At 34.5% G+C, this 22,913-nt stretch overlaps 1 protein-coding gene across 2 annotated transcripts in view; it reads left to right on the plus strand.

Annotated features, from left to right (window-relative positions):
- SYT14 (synaptotagmin XIV) overlaps window positions 1-22,913 on the plus strand; it is a 56,663-nt gene that overhangs the window by 11,738 nt on the left and 22,012 nt on the right. For both annotated transcript variants that reach the window (XM_010186716.1, XM_010186717.1), the window contains exon 3: window positions 21,375-21,643. In XM_010186716.1, coding sequence (XP_010185018.1) covers window positions 21,375-21,643 — 269 coding nt within the window. The remainder of the gene's footprint in view (window positions 1-21,374; window positions 21,644-22,913) is intronic.

Below are 22,913 nucleotides of genomic sequence, written 5' to 3' on the forward strand. Positions count from 1 at the left end.
GAAACTCAGGCATTGTATAACCAAGTTGTTTTGTCTTTGTTACCTCTGTAAACTTCATAAATACGTACAGTGTATTTTCTTTATGGAAACAGTCCCTTAAATTTCTAAAAATGGAAATTTTTAAACTTAGAAGTGTTAGGGTAAATATGTTGAAAATAGAGTTTTGCAGACAGATGTCAAAAGCTGTAGGTTCTTCTTTGCTTTTGAAATCCAGATTCTCTGAATCCCTTGAGATGGTAGAAGAGGAGGGAAAAAAGTGTCTGTGTCTTTTTAGTTACTTTGTGATGTTCTTAAAGCATGTCTTTCCCAAATCGCCTCTTTAACAGATTAAATTTACCAAAATTCCAGTTGAGAAAGCAAGCAAGGTGGATTGATCTCAGTTCTCAGACAGAGTAAGAGACATCATGATGAAAGAAGTAGTAAGCTTATTTGCTTACTTAGTACGCTTAGGTGTACTTTATTTGGTGAGGTTACCAGCTCAGTACAACCACAAGTTTCACCTCCAACCTATTTTAAAGGCTTTTCTAGCTTCCAAGTTGATGAAGCCCCGTGGCTGAAGACATGTTTTTCCAGAGGCTCTATTTCTGAGATTAGCCCAAGTGCCTTCCATTTCACAAGGTTTTTTGGAAGCATATGGAAGCACTAAAAGACTGCAGCGAGAAAACATAAGTTCTCTTAAATGAGAATCTGCTGCTCTAGCAGGCATATGCTACTGGATTTTATCCATCTTTTCCATATTGTGAAGGTAGAATATGATGTTATTTTTATAGTTTACCTCCTCCACTTTTATTCTTCTCTAGGCTTTCGGCACTTTATGTTGATGTGTCTGTTGGACATATGTTTGCCTTGCTCCTCAGTGTCAATCTTTGCACGTGAAGGTGACTGTTCTTCTGAATCTCTTGCATCGGATTCTTTTTGCAGCTTTTTTTGCCTTTTCTTTCTCTCTTGTTCATGTCTTGGGAAGTATCTTCACTGAACTACTTGAAGTACATAGAGAGGTTTTTTCAGTATCTTCCCGACATAGACACCAAAAGCTCTTCCATACACACCACCTCAAAATTGGTGTACAGGTGAGTCTCCCCAGTTTATAAAGCAACCTGGAGGAGTTTTCCTTAGTAAAGACCTTCTGTAAAGCCGTATCCTACTTCTTCAGACTTGTCAGCCTAAAGTGGAAGCCACTGGACAGGCTGAGAGAGGAAGAATGGATCCCTCGGTGAATGCCTTGATAATCATGTTTTCCAGTTTAGTTTCTATCATTATTCTTTGCATATAAGCAGATCTATTTTCAAGCCAAGTGGTAATGAAGACTTACTGTTTCAAAATTATGCTTGTATTGTGTTCAGCAAAATAAGGCCACAAGATTCTCTCAAAACTGATCTATCTATCTGCACATTTCCGATGCTCAGAATTACGGGCAAAGAAGATGGCTTATGTTGAATAAGAACTATGAACTAGTATTCAGACTGGAAGACTGAGAGCTCAGTTGAATACTAGATTGTAACGTAAATAGTTATTTCTCTTCCTTTTCCTCTAATTTGCTTTAAAGAAATTATTTGGAAATACAATACAAAGAGTATTTAGGAAGAAGGTGGCCACACATTTTTCTCTGATGTGTCTTTATCAGATTACCTGTGAGATTTCTCTGGTATAATTCTTACTGGAAGAAAATACTCTTTTTGGCCTGCAGCTTTAGATGGACCTAGGGCTTCAAATAGTACATTCATTGAGATACTTTGAAAGAGTCTTCAGTAAAGACACTTAAGAAAAGTCTAAGCAATCTTCAGAGAAGTATTTCCTAGGTGTTTGATAGTGTATTTAAAGGCCGAGTCATGTTACGGCTATAAGACCTTCCAGATAATCATAGCCCTGTACCTCAGCTGATAGTACTTGTGTGCTATCAATTGATAATAATTATTGATGCACTTTATAGAGATTTTTGGGAGAGAAAAGGAGGATTTTTAAAATTACAGTATTTCTGCAGATGATCCAGCTTCCTTATGCTTGCTATTAGGTACATGGGCATCTACCCTTAACACTTCTTATTTTAAGAATAATTTTAAATCTTTGTGTAGTACAGGAGAAGGTGCAATGATGCAATACCAATGATAAAAAGTTCTGATCCCTGATTATGTGTATCTGCCTCCTATTTCTTGGTAAACTGGAGTGAGTCTTCATTGGTGCCAAGCCCTTAAAAATTGAAGAAAGTTAATTTATTCTGGTTTTGAAGTCTATGTGGAGTGTGGCAGTTCAAGCCATAGCTGTATCAAGGGAATGTTTAAGGGATAGTTCTGTGTAGGACAAAAGATACAGTAACTGAAGGATCTGCAGAATACTGTGGAGAGTTAGCTTGATTTATGATGCTTTCTACTTAATTTCTCTGATGCTGTGTTTTGTTTTAGGTTTTTTTAAGAGTATGAAAGTAGCTTCCTAGTGCATTATGATAGTTCTCTATTATTCTTCTGTACTAGTGAAGACAATCAGTTAAGTATTTGAAATTATGATGCATGTTTTCCAAAAGTATTGTCAACTGAGCATTGCAGAGACTAAATTGATTTAAAGACTAACTTTTGCTCTGTCTTTTATTCAGTTTTACAGAGTTCACGTCTTTTTTACTTCCCAGGAAAGTATTACACTTTGTCTTTTGAAAAGTTCCTGATAGCGGGGAACTTTTTGTGTAATTCATTAGTATGTTAGGCTATGATCATAGTGTGGTTATGGTTCTTTACCTGCATAAATGGCAGATAAGCATAGTGTTTACAGAGTCTAGAGACTTGGAATGGATAGAATTCACAGATAGGGTAGAAGGCACATGTGTAATTCAATATTATTCTTGTGATTTTTCTAGAGGAATATTACGGAGGTGGCAAGACGTAAACATGGGATTTAAATGCAAAGATCTGTGTCTGAGTGTAAACAGTTTGGAAGAGAATGGAGTTACACTGAGAACTTCTGAGTTGAAAAGCCAGATAGAGGATATCAAAGTTGTGCACAATAAGTATCTTGTCAACCAAACGAAACACATGAAAGTGCTTGATAGAATGAATTTGAATAATTCTGAAATGGATTTACCCTGTGATTAGCAGCAGAGATGCCGGAAAAAAGATGTTAAAGCGTGCATGTCATCTGCTGAGGGAAGAAAACTAGTAACAAAACTCAGAGTCAGTGATGATAAGATTTTCAACAGGAAAATTCCTTTTCTAGCTAAGCCAACACCAAAGAGAAGGAACAACTGTCCTCCAATAGGAAAGGGCTTTTTTTCCTGTTGTGCACAAGTGAGCAAAGCAATCTCACAAATTAGGTTCCTCCTGCCAGCATTTTGAAGTCTTTGAAGAAATACCCTTTGCATTAATGTGAAGGCTTTGAAGAAAGTCACCCTTAGCAATGTTGATGTCTCTGAAGTAATGTAAATCATACATTAATAATTACAGGAAAGTTTCCATTTTATTGTAAACTTACTGTTTTAATAAGTCTTTCGTCTATTTGAATTTGAGATTTATGAAAGGATCAAGATTTGTCATTAACTGGGGAAAAGTGAGCATACATATTTGTGGCTGAAATGGTTCCTTATAGTATTGTATGATATAGAAGTTCCATGTTAATAAAATGTAGAATTGATTTGTGATATAAACAAAAGAGGTAGTACTATATCAGCAAAAGAGGTTACTTTCTTGATGAACCTAGTGCTTTGCTGGTTCTGAGAGTTCACACTGAAAACTGGGTATTTCTTTTACTAATATGATCTAAAAGCTATTGAGTGTGGGTATTCTTTTTTCTTGGTATTGTGGTAATATCTAGTGGTATAGGGAACCAGTTTCTTTGATCTTAATGCAAGTATACAATGAGACGTCTTATTCTGATAGACTCCTATGGAATAGATAAAAGAAGGTGTAATTTTCATTAATTGTAATCCTAATTGCAGAGATCCAATGGCTCTATCATGGAATGAGTGAGTAATAAACAGGATTGAACAGTAGACTGGGAATCTCTGTGCAGACATTTATTAGGTGCATTGGGAAAAAATAATTTAACCCTGCATACACCCAGTACTCCACCTACCTGCTGAGAATAGTCATACTACAGAATGGTCAGCAGAATGGAGCAGTACTTGTTACATAAATATGAGAACTAAAAATGTTATTACAACTTTACATAAGAATATTGCAAAAAAACAGTTTATCAGTTCTTCCTCCATAGCACAAGTGGAAAAGTGGATCATTCTTCTTACCTTTAAAGTTTAAATTCAAAAGAATCCGATTGCATTACACTTTAACTGTCTGCTTGGTAAAAGAACAATGGGTTATTTTAGTAACTGAAATCCTTTTGTTTTGTTACTTAGTCAGTGTAGATTATTTTCTGTATGCATAGGTGTCAATTTCATATACATGCTATATCTGTATCGTAAGAATTCTCTTGGAATTATTTAATGAATATTTTGTCCTTGTACAAGATCAATGATGTTACCATTTTTATCTAATAATATATATTTTATTGTTAGGATGACTATTTTTATAGCCATTTTAATTGTGTATTTATTGGGACTGTATCATATCTGAGTAAACAGTGTGAAATTGTGTCTGCAGCTTCTCTGAAAGCCAAGACTTGTCTTTATTTTTTTTATTTTTTTTTATTTTTTTTGTCAGAATAAGGTCTTACATGCTATTTGCACCACTTTTGTGTTACAAAGTTATCTTAACTTTTAGGAATTATTGGAATATTTTCCTTGGGGGAAAGGGAAAGTATTCTATGTTATATTATACAACTTGAAATCCTTTTTTTTGGTTTTGTGTTCTTTTGGTTTGAGGTGGATTGTTTTTTTGTTTCTATTCTCCTCCACTGTATTTACAAGTAAGCTGGAAATAGATCCTTAGCTGGTGTAATTGCCACGCTTCTGGTTGTTTCAGTGCGGTTGAAGGTTATCTGCTGTGATGGAATAGTGGTCTTATGAAAGCACATAGGAAAACTCAAAGGGAAAATTATTTTATTATGGAAATTCTGATTCTGTTCCTTAGAGAGAAGCTAGCAGACATGCTTAACTGGCTATAAGATTTTCTGTGTGGAGTCACCTATGCCCAATTCAATTAAAGCTTGATCTTTAAATCTGTAAATAGGATATCCTACATTCACGTTCCACAGGACTTAATATTCTGCCAGCATGTGTTTTTATGTATATATATTTGTACATTTTGCTTAAAAACATATAAAAATTACCCAGCTCTCTATCTGAAACCTTTGTACCCACTCTTGTTGAACTGTTCTAAATGTTGTCCTTAAAAGTGTTTTTAAAAAGATTTTTGGTTCTTGTGATTTTCTATTTGTTTTAATTTTTACAGAAGATTTATGACATTCCTTTGCAAATACATCAATTTGTCAGATAAAGGTTAAAAATTGGATACATTTTATTCCTGTTAAAGTCACACCCAGCTTATTTAAAGGCAGCTTTGACTTAGAGTTGCAAGCCTGAGGATATTGATTTGAATTATGCATGACTGTCTGGTATGCAGTTCCATTAGCCTGCTGGATGGATAATGTAAACATGTTCAGAATTTTAAGTATCCTATATGAGCAGCAGGTTAAAAATAGAGCTGATAAGAGCATGTGTATCTGAAATATCCAAATCTTGGAGAATGAGACTACAGAAGGTTCATCTCTTCAAGAGGCTGACTTCAGGTGTGATTTTCTTATCTTTGCAAATGCTCAGCCCGAACAAATACAGTTTGTGTACATGACTTGACCAGGTGATGCCGTTGCTGTTGTTTACTCCAAAGAGTTGGCGTCTGTACTGAAAAGCACACTCTTAACCAAAGGTTCAGGACCAGCTCTGCATCTTTGGGCAAAAAAGAGCAGCAACGTCTGTTCCTGTTTAAATTGGCCAAGATTGACACTAGTGATTAGACTAATTTGTCCATATCTTCAAGTCTTGTTTAGAATGTTACTTGAATTTGCTCATATTTTTTGTGGCTTCCAGTGTCTCATAGTTCCTGATTTTGTTATATCTGATCTGCTTGGTTATCCCTGTAGTTTAGCAATCTGTAGTTTGGTAGTATGTGTAATGACTTCTGAAACTTTGTTTTTAAATCCTTGGCACTAAAAACACTGTGTTAGTAAGATTTAAAACAGTATCTTTTTAGAATTTTGTCCAAGTTCCTGTGAATTTTAAAAGAAAAAAAGACAACTCTTAAATGAAAAGTACAATTCCATCTATGTTACATTTTATTAAGATTTGTTATACTTTAAAGTGTTTCTGTTGCATATGTAGCATTTGTGGTAATTTGATGAGTTGAGTGAAAAATAAAAAAAAAATCTATTGCACTTATTTTCAAACAAACGAACAAACTAGTCTTAATTTTGTATTAATTTGTAACTACTTTCTCAAAATTATTTTGCTGGGAGTGCTTCATATTGGACTGTGTTAAATTTCTGCACATAATGACAGAATGGAACTGTTTTTAGAATATGAGAACAATGAGAGAGAATAATGGTGTATATTCCATGAACTTCACAATGTTCATTTTCTTTATGTCTTAGTATAGAAATTATCACGTGAAAATTTGCAAGTAAATATGTGGCTTAAAAACTCTTCTTGAAGATGAAGTTGATTGTATTGGTCTGATATTTTTTTTTTTCTTTTCCTGTCCAATCTTGGATCATTAATTGTATGTCCACACAAAATTTGGCCAATAAATAACTCTTGAGCAGGTCTAGTAAAATTTGAAAATATATTTTTGAGTTGATAGTCATTTTGCCTTATATCTGAGAAATAATTGATCTTTTAGATAAATTATTGTCTAATGCTCTTTTTCACAGAAACTCATCGTCCTTTTTGATAGTGGCTGTTATCTGTGACTGTTTCCAGAGCAAAATTCCCTTCCCTGGCAGTGGGAACCACTGCTTTGAATCATGTGTTTTTCCTGGTGCCATTTCCTTCCTGTTAACAGGAAGGGCGTGTAAAAGACGAAAATCTTTGGAAATAAAAAACATTAGCTGTGATTAGTGTTAAAGGCAATCTATTGGCCTCAGAGGTATAGGCAGCAACAGTGACCATTTCCAGACAACTTTGAGATTCAGTGAAGGAAGAACTTAAGAACCTTTTTGTGAAGAATTATAACAGTGGTAGCTATTTCTTTAAAAATACTGGTTTGAACTTTATTTCCACTCAGAGAGGAATGGGGGATCTCTTGTGAACTTTTGTGCACAGTGCAGATAATCCAGGAGAGTATTATACACAGATAAAGGTGAATGTGATGGCAGGAGTACACAGCCATTGTATAAATATCTCCGCTGTTCAGGATGCTAATATTTTTGTGAGTGATTCCAACTCTAAACTACGTAATTAGTATTATTTTGATAATACAGATGACTTATCATGAATACCACATTGTAGCCATCAATTCTGAGTTCCTTTTCATTGTTTAGCTTTTTTTCCGGGGAAAAAATGTTGAATGTTCACAGTAAAACCATTATGTGGATGTTTTTTGGCCCCAAAAAAGAGTATCATAACCTGAGACAGTTCAAAGTTAAATTTAGAAGTTAAAAGAAATGCATCTTGTGAAATCCATGCAAATGTAAGTCTAACCTACAGTGACATTATTAGAAAAGTGAAAACATTTAATGTGTCTTTAGTTCATGTGTGCCTGTGGTAGACTTACCAGAATGATATGGTTATTTCTTATAGTCTGGTTTTTATGCTTCAGTGTCTCTGGCTCAGATATTATCCTTCAAAATCTCTGTATTGTAAAACAAGGTGAGCTTGTGAATATGAACAGGTCAGGTAAGGGTTTCTTTTTTGTCAAGCGTTTTGTTGTAATACTTAGAGAAGTTTAGATAAAAGAAGAAAAGGGGCAAGAAGAGCATTTGCCTACCCGTTCTTTTCTGTCCCTCTAGCTCTCAGTTGCCTTTATGACACTCATTCATGTAGCTGATGTTCTTTCCATAGATTTAATAGAGTGAAAGTTGGGAGACAGTTCTAAATGAATCTGTATCGGGTTAATATTACAATAATTTATTTTTCCTTCTGGTTATTTCCCTTTACTTTTCATACATTAATTCAGATTATGTTAGTATCAGCACTTGGTTTTTGAATCTTGTGTAAATTTTGCTGTCTGAGTGGAAGAGAGTCTTTTGTTTTTAAGAAGAGGTCAGAATACAGAAACATAATGGGGAAATCAGTTTACTAACTGCCCTCTTCTTCACTGATTAGTACAAATTATTCCCAGCTTGTTGGAATGCAATTTGCATTTGAAAATGCTTGTAATATATTGGTATAAAGAGGCCTAACAATTTCTGTTTAAGGGAGTTTTATTTACTGTAGTTTATGTGTAATCTCAGAGTTGCATATAATGTTTCTGCAAGTCCTTTTAGAAATGCTTGCTGAAATTTTCTGCGTTTTTCATCTTCACTTGATATATTGATCTAAAAAACACTTAAAGTCTGTCAACTCGAAATAAAGAGCAAAGTAAGAATCAGTTGGTGTACTCCCATTTTCATTTTAACACTGTTTCAAGGTTGATCAGATTAAATTGTTCTATGTCTGCACCTTATTTATTTTGTTTTCCTTGAGAAGAAGTACTAGATTTTAGATAGAAAAGAACCTGCTTGTTTCTTTTGTTGCAAATGTTAGTGTATGGCATACCTCATTTTTTTTGAGGGGGTGAGGTGGGGAAGAGGAACACTTCCAGGAGGTTAGATATTCATCCTGTATAGATGGCTCAGATTCTTACTGTGTCAGTTTTCTGGTGTTTGATAAGGCACACAAAGCAGTTGTGGGAGAAAGCATATCACTTGTATCCATGGTAACTCGAAAGATACTTTGGAACTCAAAAGGATAGAATAAGCCAGAGTAATAGGTCTCATTATAAGGGCAAAATATATAAAAGGTTCAGGCATATGCTTTTAATTAGTTGCCAAAATTAGCTTGAGTCAGAGATGATGCAATGAAACAATAATTCTTAGCTTTAGAAATGAGCAACACTTGAAGTCTAAAAATGTGCTCAGCTGAAAGGCTTTTATCTTACCATCTTATGGGTATTCGGTCCATGAATACTAATAGATTTGCTATGGTTTCTTAATCATGCTTGGGACATGAGAGCGCACAATGCTAAAAGCAAGTGCGGTCGCATACGACTACAAGTTTCAGAAGTTCCATAGTGATGTTAATTCTCATGGCTGTGATGCAGCTTCTTACGAATAGCATGTGCAAAACGTTCTCTTATGTTTTACAAGTGCACTGCTGAAAAAATAAATGTAATGAGTGCTTCTATGCAGTGATAATAAAAAAATGATTGAAAATTCAGATTAGTTTCAGGTCAAAGATACAGTGTTTTTCAGAATAAGTCACTTTAATTAATTTTAATATAGGAAGGTAAGCAATGGGGGAAAGTGAAAATGTAATATGAAACTTGAATGGATGGACTAGAATTGAATCCTGGAGAACAAAAATAGAGCAATGTGTGAAGTACAAGGTATAGGATATTTGAATAACCATTTTAATGGAAATATTTTAATACAGTGAATAATTTTAAAGTTTTCTATTTGAACAGCAGTGTTTGTAAGGAATCCATCTTGTATTGCAGTGCAACTCTCCACATTATTTCCTCTGTTGCTATAGAAACTAATTCTAGTGCAGCTGTGATCGCTTATCAAAATTCTAATGTTTCAATACCCATTTCTTATTTTGAGTTATTTAAATAGCCTTGTCTTACTTTGAATCAAACTGCACATTTCATCACTGCTGAATTGTTGACTGGTCAAAATGTTAATGCGAAGTGATAGCAAATGCTGGTTTGTTTTATTTTGGTGGTGTTGGGTTTTTTTGTTGTTTTTTTGTTTGGTTTTTTTGTGGGTTTTTTTTTGTTTTTACTTTCTGCCATCTAAGCTATCATACTTATTGTTAAAGTTTGAATAGCTTGAAGCTTTTTCACTTGATAAATTATAAAGGTCAATATTTGTTGTCTGACATCAGAATTTTGTAATAGATACTACTTCTTCAGTATAATCTTAATTCTATTTAATATTTCATAAACCTTAAATTGTTCCTGTTCCTGATACGTGGCTGTGGGGCATGTGTATGTATATTTGTATGTTTGCCTATATGTCTTTGTGTGTGTGTGTTTGTGAACTATTGCTAGGATGTTTTTAACTTAAAAGTCTGTATCTTGGCATGTTCATTTTATCAAAGTAAAAATTTCATTAGTATTACATTCTACTCTAAAACTAGTTAGCCACAAGGTATATTGGTATACACTAGTTAACAAAGTATTCTGAATCTCTTTTGCTTATTGTATTATTTTTTTCTCTTGGATTGTTTGTTTGGTTTTTTTGTGGTGGTGGTTTTGGGATTGGGTTGGAATTTTTTTGTTTTGGGTTTGTTTTGTTTGGTTAGATTTTGTTTGTTTTTAACAATGCAAGTGCTATGTGGGTGGGTATGTGTATTCAATGCAGGATGCAGCAATGCAGCTAGCACATGCAAAGGAGCTGTACTTGCTTGTGAATTGTCAAGCTGCTGTATTATAGAAGGAGCTTTATAGATATTTGAGATACTTGTATTTGAGATGATCCCCATCCTTTATTATTATAGTATTGAATTGAGATTTTCAATATATATTTCAGAATCAGTGAATAGCAGGTTGAAAAAGTCCTGTAGAGGTCATCTAGTTTGTTCTCCTGCTTGAAAGAGAGCTAACTTAAAAAGTTAGACCAAGTTGCTCAGAGCCCTAGGCAGGAGAGCTTTTAAAACCTTCAAGGCTGTTGATTACACAGCCTCTCAGTGTAAGCTCTTCCAGTCTATAGCCACTCTGATTTCAAAGCTTTTTGCTTATATTTAATCAGAATTTCCTTTGTTGCAACATGCACGTGTATCAGTTATACATCAGTTTGATATGTAACTTTATAAATTAATTTATTAATAAAATAGTTTAAACTCTTAATACTGAGATTTGAAAAAAAGATATTTCTGGTTATGAACCATGTTAAATGTCATTGTGATGAGTATGTTTTCAGCTGCAATGGTAAAATCTAAAAACTTTGCTGACATCAAATTATGAGAAAGGTTGGGATGGTAATAGGTCTGGAGACATATTGTATACTTTTTGATAATGTAGCAAAGCTACTGAAATGTTCTAGTCCTACTTTTCAGGATAATCACTGACTTTCTAATGAGCGTACACTAATTTCATGTAGAGTGAAATAAGTAATTTTCAATTTTGAAATTATCATACAAACATTTTGCAGCTGTGGCTGTCAGACTTTGATTACTAATTAACTGCTGTGCACCACCTTTAAGTCTCTTATTCAACAAGCACCATCAAACAGTAATTTCAAATCAGGTATATAAATTTTTGCCAGTATAAGAAGGGTCCATGAGAAGCAAATTTTGATGGATATGCATGTTTGTACACGGTCACAACAGCCAGTAAGTTTAATACTGTAGGTATACTGTAGCACTATGTTCATGACAACATGATTTTCCAGTTGGTGTTTTGGGAAGTTAAATGGGTTGAAAATGGTATGCAGCACTCTGATCCTTGATTGTTCACTGTTGTTTCTTTGGGTGAATGACATGCAAGACCAGTTCCTCTCCTGCTGTTTGGTGAGGGCTGAAGCATCCTTCTGTAGATCTTATGAGCCCTCTGCATGCAATGTGCAGCTTGGCCACTGTTCTCTCATCCTCATAAGCTCTTGCATAGCTTGTATGACCGGTGCTATGGATGAATGAAAATACCTTTCACCAGCCAGACTCATATTCATCTGTCAAAATGCAGAAAATGACCTGTTTTGTGAATTATATGACAACTGTGGAAACATAGCAACTACATAATATATTACATATGAGCCTAGTAAAGCAGCTTGTCTGTGACAGTGGGAGGTCTCAGAAGCACCGCAAAGAAGTGCAGGAAATTTAGTTTTGCGTAATTGTGTTTCTTCATGCCTGGAGAAACTTGTTTGAGGCCTTGCTGGAGTGAGTGGAACAGACTGACATGCTCCCTGCTGCTTTTAATCCTTGCCTCTTCTGTGAATTCGTCACTCTCTTACTGGCTGTGTAAAGGAAAGATATCTTGGTTTTGAAGCATATCCATTTCCTGTGATTTCACAGTGTCTGTTTTGCCTTTCTTTTTCTGGACAGTTGACCCCAGAAGTGGTGCTTTCTACAGGCACTAATATCTAAAAGGCTTTAGAGGAGTTCAGCATATGTAGACAATTTTCTTCTATTGTTGACCTATTCAGTACTCCTGCAAACTGAGATCATTGACTTTTCTGGATTCTATCTGCTTTTTATTTGGTAAAGTTATGAGATCTGTTTCAAAAGCAAAAAGATCTGAAATTTCTAGGATCCTTTTTACAGGAATACTCTTATATACTGCAGGAAATACAGTCCATTTTACTAAAGCAAGTCACCGAGCCAGTGTGTCAAGGAAATCCAGGGAAAAGTGTCTGAATAGATGAGACAAATCAAGGTCCTTTGCCATCTCAGGATCTAAATGAATAATTACCACTGTCTCTCCACTCAAAAAGAAAAATAATAATAAATCTAAAATATAAAAATAAATGCTTATTCTAGGAAACATCTTGCCTCTCGTGGAATGTAACTAGCTGTATTCTCTAGACTATGCAGGTTTTCACCTACAAATATGGATATTCCCACTCATCAGACTTCGCGGATTTCTCTTTTATCTCTTTGCTCTGTTGACACTGCTTTTTTCTCGGATCTGAACCACTTTTTTGCATGTCATGTGTTGTTCTGTTTTCCCCATTCCTTCACATTTCTTCCTCTGTCATTTTTGCTTTGTTATTTTAGCTGTTTGTAATTTTTCATTCCTGTTTGCATCTTGTCTGTTTTATTACTCTTTGCTCTTCTTCTTATTTTCTATGCAGATCTACTAAACTTCTTCCCCTGTATTGCTTTCCTTTGTTCTATTTACCAACAACCTATCGCTTTTTTTTCTGAATCATTGCACCTACTTTTTCCTTTTGCCTTTTTTTGTCCTCTTCTCTTTTTTCCACACCCTAATATTGGAATTTTTGGTTTTCTCTTCCTACTCTCCCACTGCAGAGCTGATGATAATGGAAAATTCTGTGGGGGTATATATCTTAAGAAGTTATTGGCTTGGAGGTTTCCATGTTGGTGGTGGTACACAATTCAGGTGAATTTTAGATTAATAATAATTTACAAGGCTTGAAGTAAAAATGAAAAAACAACAACAACAACAAAACAACACACCAAAACCCAGAAGAAACAGCTAGGGTACTGGTCTTAGAAGACTTGGTCTCAGATCCACACTTCTGTGGAAACTTTCTGTGATTATGAGCACTTCTGAGCTAGATTCAAAGCAATCTTTATTATATCTTATGTAACTCTGTACTTTAGTTCTCCATCTGTAAAATGCCAGACACGTTAACTTCTACTCTTCTAGTAGTACTGTTATTCACCATAATATATATTTCACTTATATATATTTACAATGATGAGATACTCGAATTTGGATCATATAGATATCTTAAGTAGATGGGCAGAAAACTTAACTCATGTCCTACTGAAATGATTCATGAAGAATCATTTAGTGCTGCTCTGTGTTACTGATTTGCATTCCCTTGCATTCAAAATTGCTATTAAAACAAGGCAAAAGAATCAAAGCAAGCTTTGTGTTCCTATTCTGGAAGCAGTTCCCGATGGAAAATACCTTTCCTTGTTCATTTTTACTGGTTAGGGTAGTAATAACGCTAAACTACTTTACACAATTAATTTTTTTTTAAATTATAAAATGCAAGTACTAATGTGAAGTTGTTTTTAAGAAAGTATGAAGTTCTTGTATTTTAGGGTGCAGAAAGAGTTTTCACTAAAGGAAGTAGTTGTATGTTATTTAAAATAAAACTATGGGGAAAAAGAACGATGGAATTGTGATAATTAAGGAAGACATTTAAGCATATGCTTAAGTATAAGCATATAAGTATATGCTCCTGAATGGATCTTCTTACTGTGTTCTTAGAGGGAGTTTCTGTATTGCTTAGAAAACTTTGTATTCTTTTTGTTGTGTTGTTTTTGTGTGTTCTGTCAAATAAAAAATGAAAGTGCCTGAAATGAGCTGCAAAATTATTTAAATGTTCCAGAAAATTATACACAAAACACATTAATCTTGCTTTCTAATCACGCTTTCTTTCCTCATTTGAGACTGAACAGAATGAGAGCAGGATCATTACAGGAATATTAGCTGTGTTACAATACTGGGAATTGATTTGAGACCTCTGTGGGATCTTTTTCACTGTTTCAGCACTTTATTCTGCTGCTGGAGTCCTGTGCTTAATACTGCAGCTGAAGTAATATTAAACTGGACTGGAATTTTAACTATAAAGTGAGAATTGTACTCACATGAAGTATAGCAATTACAGGAAGATATTTTCTAAGTCCATATCCAGCCGCTACAGTCCAGAGGTATGAGAGGATGCTAATATGCATAAACTGGTCAGAAATGGGGATTCTCAGGGGCCTGAGACAGTTTACAGTGGGTGGAGTTTTCCAATCTTTCAGCTGTTAAGCTCTGAATTTCTGTTAAGCATCCTTAAATGCTGTTGAGATAGCTGAATTCTGGTGAATTTTCACAGAGATTATAAAAGGCATTTCCTTGTCACCAAGACACTCTTTTAAGATTTCAAAATGGGTTGTCAATCACCTTCAGCAAGCAGGACTTCTAGTGTATTTTAAATGGGGGGTAAGAGGAAGGTTCTATGAATTTTAAGTTACCTTGTTTTTGAAGTATTTTTTAACAATCTTGATAACTTGGAAAAAATGAACAGTGAAAAGAGGTGCAAAGGAATACCTGCTCATTTATGAAATGAGTGATCTGAAAAGTAGTATAAAGGAAACTTGGCTACTTGTGAAAACAGTGAAAGTGAAACCTGTATCTAAATGGAACTGAAAATCAGTTTTTCTACCTAGGAAGATGAATGAACATACTTAGTACAAGTGCTTTACCTAAGGAAATATAATTATGGAAAGAAAGGCAAGCAATTTTACAATTTCAGTTCTTAAAGATCTCTACTTCCAAAAAGCTTTAGAGCTGGATGTATTCTCAGAAAAGAGGAGTTTTGGAAATCTCCTTTTAAAAGTTTTAAAAAAAAAAGTTCTGGAAAGCTTGATTTGTTGATATTTGCAGCAATAAGAGAGTAAAGGTTTAAGCAGTATTTAGATGTTTTGGGCAGCTGGAAGGTGTAAGTACAGAACCAGGTAGCAGAACTCCTTCCTATTCAAATGAATAGAAATACTATATAAGGAATCGGAGAATGATACTTAAATTGAAAGAAAATTAATTCAAGAGATGCTAATGTATAATTTTCACTGAAAGACGACCAAAATATTTGGGAAGGAAACAAAAGAATGTCTTTGACAGTTAGTTCACTATAATGCTTTAATAATGTATTTGTAGTTTAAATGTTCTAATTTGGGCTGATTTTGGAAAGAGGAAGCTTGGAATTTTTCACCAGTGCAGTGCTTTTCTGTATTGCGCTGTAAAACTGAACAATAAATGCTTACAAATCAGAAGTGCTCTAATAAGTGCAGAAAAGAGCAAATTTCTTTTGTTAGCAAACAAAACCAAACCATAGTTCTGCAGACTCACGATGTAAATAGACAAATTATTTTTAAAAGAATTACTGTGTGAGTATCAGTAACTTCCATTGGTCTTAGGCATTCCCTGATGAAGGAAACTGAAGCTTTAAGGACTGGACATAGAAATAATTCAATAATTTTTAATTAGTTTTATTCAAAACCAAAAGAGAACCTTTTTATTACATGAACGACCAGTAGAATTAGCCTTAGGAGGTGAGGAAAATGCAGTGCTAAGAACTTGCTGTGACATCAGATATAAATGGCAACAACACTCTTGATTTCTACAGGTCTAGGATTAAACTCATAGTGTACAGAATTTTCTAAATATTAGGAAACAAAGAAAACCTATTTTTCACTGAAAAAAAACCAAACTAAAAACCAAAGCCCAAACAGATATAATTACTTTTCTTGTTTACTGGTGATTTGCTTAATGTAGAGTATAGTTCAACTGTGAATAAAAGTCTAAAATGTGGCAAATGCAAAAAGAAATCTGCTAAAAGATTTTTTTTTCTTCTGTCCATAATGACCCCATACTACTCCTGTATTCCCCTTTTTTCAATAAACAAGACTTGTGCCATAACTCTTTTGGAAAAGAAATAGAATAATGCCAAGACAATTTGTTTTATTGTGAAATAATGTATTTTTTTCTCCTCACAAAGATGCATGTAAGCTTTTCATTTTAGAGGAAGGAGAACCCTGAGGTTTCATTCAATATTTAATGTTTATATTTTATACTCTTCATGATGTGCGGTAATTCAGTCAGCGTAATATTTTTGGATGGTAGAAAAGTTCAAACATGAAAATTCCATTTGGACTGTCTGTGCTACATATCAGAAATCTCTAAGGGTATTTAATCATTCAGAATAAGAAAGGTTTCTTTAATTTTTAAACATGTATTTCATTTTATGTTTTATTTAAATTGTCTTAACATTTACATAGAACCCCTTGAAGGATTCAAAACTTGAAATTTATGTTAGATTAAAAAAATAATAATTAGGAAGTATCGTGTATGTGAAGATATATTAGCGGTAGAAAAGGTACTGCTAGAATATTAAGATATTCTGATAATTACAAAATATGACTTGCAAAAAATATTAATTTATTTAGTGATTATTTGTTTTAAAGGGACTGGAAACTAGATTCCCAAGGAAGTTTTGCAGTAATGCTGCCTCCCACAATAGTATGAATATTTAAAGAAGTAATATATATGAGAAACTCCAAATTGCAGAAGTGTAGCTAATGACTGCTTATGGGACAGGAGAATTAAAAGCATAAGGATAGCTTCTTTTCCTGTATGTTAAGAGATGGATGTTCTTGGAATTACTGAGGAAATACAGGCTAAGAAAGCTAGGTTTACACTGCTGCTGACAACCTTGGGAAAATGAATGACGATATTAAACTCTAAACTTTGTAAACATGGAAGGGAACATGATGAGCTTCATGATGAAGTGTTGTCCAGCCTACTGTGGTCCACTGGGGACCAGCACAGGGGACACATGACAAGCATTGTAAGTACAAAGTTCAAACAGTAACTGAGAACCTAAAGAAAATACATTTCTTATAGCAAGTTTGTGTATCTTTAAACTGTGATTCCACTTAGAAAAATGACTGAAAACGTTTGTGTATTTTCTCATAGTTAGCAATTGTATGTTCCAGGAATACTTATTTTGGCCATGGTTGCTGTGTCAGGTTTTACTGACAGTCCCTCGAGGTTGATGGCAAAAATATGTATCATTGCCCCTTGGCTTTCAGTCAGCCCCCTGTACAGGGACTTATGAAAACAGATTACCTTCATTGTTTAACAAACAGTACTAAAAAGAAGGTATTTATTTACCTCTGACTTAAATGTGCTAATGACAGTTTACACGCTGTAATTTCTGAGTATACCAGCAAAATGCTAATCTGCTTGTGTTTGTCAGGTATTTCGCTTATAGTTCTGGTTTCTTCAGCTGTTGAGCAAGGACTTTACTATTATCACTGCATGAATATTTTCCTAGCCCACTAAAGAAGGATGAAAATTTTAATTAAAGGAGTTAACGCTTAAAAGATTGGTTATTCAAATCTACCTATTGACAGCAATACACTGTATTCTCATTTACAGTTTATTAAATATTGGTTGCTTAAATAAGTTTCACTCATGTTATGAGAATGCAAAGTTATTTCACATGTTTTGGGTGGAAAACTAGATGTGGGATCTTCATCCTGTTAACTTTCTTTTTGTCTTTCGTCTGTTGTGGCATTTTCTGGCTGCTAGGAACTGCAGGCTAAACCAAATTTGGTTTCTCTGTGATGATTCCTTTCTTCTAGGTTTGGAGTATATGTTGGCTTGTTTTTCACTCTGTCTAGTCCAAAATGGTATGGTAATTTAATATGATTAATTTCACTGGGGCAATTGGAAAAATTTATTTGATCTGGTTTGAGAGCAGAAAGTTTCCTGGGAAGCTTGCAGGGAAATGATGTAACAATTAATCTTAGATTTCACTATAACTATTTGCTTCTTAATAGTATCTCTTTAGCAGATGTTATTAGCCACATTCAGTGGCCTTTGGAAGGTATTCTTTGGCTTTACTACAGTATACAGAAAGTAAGTGCAAGTGTAACTGTATGGAAGTTTACACCATAAATGAAAAGTACGAGACACGTTATAGGCAGTGGTTCTACATATAAATATGCAACACTTGAGGACATGCTTTCCTTTCAGCTCCAAATGTTTTCCTCTGGTACAATCAGTAATAGGCCAGCCTGAATGAGCAGTGGTTTTTTATTTAACTTTGATACATATGAGAATTGACTGTTGAAGTTAGTTGTACTTTGGTGTAATTTTTAAGGAAAATACCCAGTATCAGATATTTGGTGTTGCTGTATTCACACTTGTTTGTGAGATAATTTGTCTCTGATATAAACACTCATTAGAATGGGAGGGGAGGGGGAAATGAATTTAAAATGAAACATTTTCACTTTAAAAATTCATTTGAAAACTTTGATGTCTTTTTATGTAGAGGAACCTTCTGTTCAAAACCAATTTATGCCTGTTTGGACAGAAGTGTCCTTAGATTTTCAAACCTGGATGTTTGTTCTAAGAATTTACATGCTATTTCCATTTGGTAGACTAAACTTTTATAAATAGATGGTTAAAACCAGCGCAGTGTTTCAGCTTTTTCTGAGATTATTTGAATCATAGCTGGTTAATAAGAATTTTCATTTCTTCACTTCTTCCCCGCCTACATTAAAAGTACCTTTTCTGTTACACAGCCTGTGCAGTTTTCCCATAGGGACATATAATGGAGTTCATCAAAGTGAGAAAAGTGAGTCACACAGTCATTTATTTACTCATGTAAGACAATAATGGTGTTGATAGTTACCTGGACACGCTTTCATTTCTTTAGATAGTGGAAAAGCTGGGAGTTAAAAAGTCCTTGCAGACTAGACTACAAGTGAAAAGAAAGAAATTAAGTCATAGCTGCATGGTGGTTACTGTCTCATTTAAGGCTGTTTGTTGCCTTTTAGCAACAATGAGTAGAAATGTTGTTGCTGTAAATGTGCTAGAATATTTAATTATGTAAATTAGGAAAAGAAAGCCCTATTTTTATGGTATAGGATATTTATTATTATTTTATTATTATTAAAATGTCAGTTTAGATTCTAAAATGAAGTCTATCTAGTTTTGTGGGCACAAGGTCTCTAATATATATTTTTTTTTAAAAAGTGCTTCCCCAGATCTCTTCAAGTTTTGCAAATAAAACTTTCTCACTGTTTCTCACATGGCGATTTCAAGATTCTGACTGTCCCACTTAACTCTGCTTTATATGTAAGTTTTTATGTGTATCTGCTAGACTGATGACTATGTTTTGAGTATAGGAATCCCAGCCTGCCCTGTTTTCCTCCAAACTCCTGGAGTTTCAAGAGTTAGTGGCATTGGGGTAACTAACAGCAGAAGACCTTTTGCATAAGTGTTGCGAGAGTAACTTGGGGTTGCGCTGGCTCTGATGAGTTTATCAGAGAGGATTCCTGACAGTGGTATCATCTGATAGGAGTGCTTTGCGTTGTTTTAATTACTCATTTGCCTTAGCTAAAGCTAAGAGGAGTTCCATTAAGAGCCCAGTGAAATAGAGAAGAGCCTTGCATTCCCTAATTATCTTTGAAGCCTATATTTATGTGTGCAGTAGATATGCTCCATAATGAGAGCTGTCCTGGTCCTTCAGTTACCCAGGCTTGGGGATCTGCAATGCACATTGACTCCCTTCTAGCCAACATGTTTGTTTGCTTTCCATGGACAGTGTGCACCAAAACCACTGTGGTTTGGGCTTACATCAAGTCCCAGAAGCTGTGAAATGTTCCTGCATGCCACAGTCAGATGCAGCCCAGACTTCCAAAGAAAAGTAGAACAAAAGGGAGCCTGTCACGAAGACTGTTTCCCAAGAGAACCACATTACTGTATTTTCAGCCTTGTTCCATAAAGGGTAACTCTTATGCATACTCTGTTTGTGTGGTGTGTTGAACAAGTAATTACCTCTGAAGCAGTTAGAAAGTTGATATACTTGATGAGAATTTGGAACACAAGCAGGGCAATCCTGTATACAAAAATTTGATGATAAAACTAAAATGTATCACCTTTGTCATGTGGGAAAGGTCAGTTTCTGTCTTAGATGAATCTGAAATCAAAACTTATATTATTCTAATGTTAATACTTTTGTTAACTTCCTTATTAGGTGGAGTTTTTTTTTCTGTGAGTGAAAGCGGTATGTCTGACGCTAGAAAACAATGCTTTGAAATTTTTGTGTATAAATTAATTCTCTGTGTGAGGGGCATTGAAATCTTCATTAAAACCTCTACAGAAATGTAAACAAAATGTGATACAGGTTTTACCTGTCCTTTGCATTCATTTCATTTCAGTTGCTGCACACCTTGCTGTCTTTTCCAAACTCCAGTCAACTCTATAGTGCTGCATAGTAAACTATAAGCTCAAAAACTGAAATGTAATTATTTTGAATTAGCTTTCTGTATCCATAGCGATGCATCCTGAGTTGATTTTCTGAGGAGATGTATAACCACATTTCTATCTAGTTAGCTAGTGGAAGTGAGAAGCAAAGATGGCCAGCATCAAGTATTCATCCCTAGCACAAGATTGCTCATGGTCCTTTTTCCTCTGTCTTTAGTGAGTGGACCTAATATCTAACATCTAGACACTGGGTATGTACCCTTTAGTTGTCCTTAACAAATAACAAAGAATCTGAAACACTGCTTCCCTTGTTAAGTTCACCAGTGATCAGAGTTCACTTGTGTGCAAAGGATTGTGTCTGCCTTTATTAGTGCCTTATTTGTCTTCAGAGTTTAATTTAATATCTCCCTGGGTGAGCAACAGCATGGGAGGTAATCAGAAGTTTGATATCATGGCTTTAGGGAGTGCATTTTGTTTCCTTAGCTGGTCTGCATTCCACCTGCACAGAATCTGACTTAAGATATCGAAAGGTTTTTGCAAGGTAAGCATTCCTGAAGTTGAAGCCTGGAATATTTTTTCATGTCATATTTGTGCTATATTTCTTTATATATGGTTTACACAGTCCATTGTGACTATATATGTAATACTTCGCCTTTTCCCACATCTCTTTCATCTGAGAAATAATTTATTTCCATTTTTAAACAAATACTTTTCAGTAATATTTTTTATCTAATTCATTTATAGATTTTAAATACTCTGTCCAGATATTTACCATTTTCCACAGAACTGTTCAACAGTAAATAGTCAGAAAGTAAGTAAAGAATTTTCACTTATTCTCAGCGAACTGCATTCAGAGGATGAGAAGAACGCCTCCACTAGATGAACTGCAGCCACCTCCATACCAGGATGATAGTGGTTCTCCTCATCTTTCATGTACACCTTCTGAAGTCGGAGACAGTAAATGTGAATTTTCCCAGTGTAGCAACAGTCCAAGATGTTCATATAAGTGCCCAAGTGAGGGAAGCACGGGACATGAAATAGAAAGCTTTCATAACAAAGGATACGAAGAGGATGTACCGAGTGATAGCACAGCTGTCCTTAGTCCAGAGGTAAATGAAAGCATTTGAGTGTTCTGAAGCATATACTCATATATGAATACTAATATTGCAGCTCATTCATTTAAAAAAAAGTCAGAAAATACTATGTCAGCATTTCAGATTGTTCTTTTTAGTTATCTTTGTGGCATCTTAACTTTCAAACAAGCTCCCAGTAAGCGTGAATTTTTTTAAACAAGTCAGAAAACTGCATCACGCTCTAAAGACTATAGTCAAAATTCTTCCACATAATTTTTAAAAAAAACAACAGAAAAAATCTGTTAACACCTTTCAAACTCGACACCCCATAATGTAAAATGTCTTTTATGAAAAAAAAATATTACAAAGTTTCTTTTTAAATTATTGATGGTAGTAGAAAGATTGATCCATTTAATTTTCCTTTTTTTATGCTATGAACTGTAATGATAACTAATTTTTACTATGAAGAAAGAATAATTTCTGACGTATTTCCTTCAAATGTCTTTAACAACCAGTTACTGAACTAACATCTATTAATAAGTCTACAGTAGTGATGTCATGTGCAGGAGAGGCTCTTTTTGATACAAATTTGTCTTTTGTCTCTACCTGAATTTTTGAAATGTGTGTTAGGGCTCAGTCTAGATGTGCCAACAGCTGTTTCTGTCTTCATAGACTTGTTGGTAAGCTGATGTTGCAAAACTGGGGTGTTGGTGCAACATCTGGAAGCCCCACCTGCTGTGTGAATGCAAGGTCCTCCAATCTGTATGAACTTTATTGCTGGTAGAGACACGGTGTGTACCTATGGTCCTCGAATTCTAACAGTTGGCAGCAAATGTAACCCTAGTGCTTCATGCTTTGTGTCACACCAGTCAATAATGTAAGCATACCCAATAAGAAGTGAGAATACTGCCAATCTTTTCTACAGCCACTCAAGAACTTGAAGACTGCAGCTTTCAGAGGATTGAATTCCCAATAGCTATGTAGCAACGAGTTCAAAATAAGAACAAAATATTTTTTAATCCAAAAGGCTTTATTGTGACATTATTTATTTACATGAACAAGCGTATCTTTGATAATACGAAAATATGCAGTATATACATTTGTTTTACCTACTTGGAATAACTAATTATATGAAGGGTAGGTTGACCTGTACTTGCATATATTTTGTGTTTCAATATTATTATCAAACTAGCTGTTTTAAAAATACAGAATATCAATATTTTGTTCAAAATTTGAAGTGACAATAAAAAAGTTTAAAATCAGTTTTAAAATACAGTTTAGAACTTACAGGAAGTTCAGAAAGAGT

This window comes from Mesitornis unicolor, unplaced genomic scaffold (assembly GCF_000695765.1).
Source record: "Mesitornis unicolor isolate BGI_N332 unplaced genomic scaffold, ASM69576v1 scaffold53686, whole genome shotgun sequence".
Classification (NCBI taxonomy): Eukaryota; Metazoa; Chordata; class Aves; order Mesitornithiformes; family Mesitornithidae; genus Mesitornis; species Mesitornis unicolor.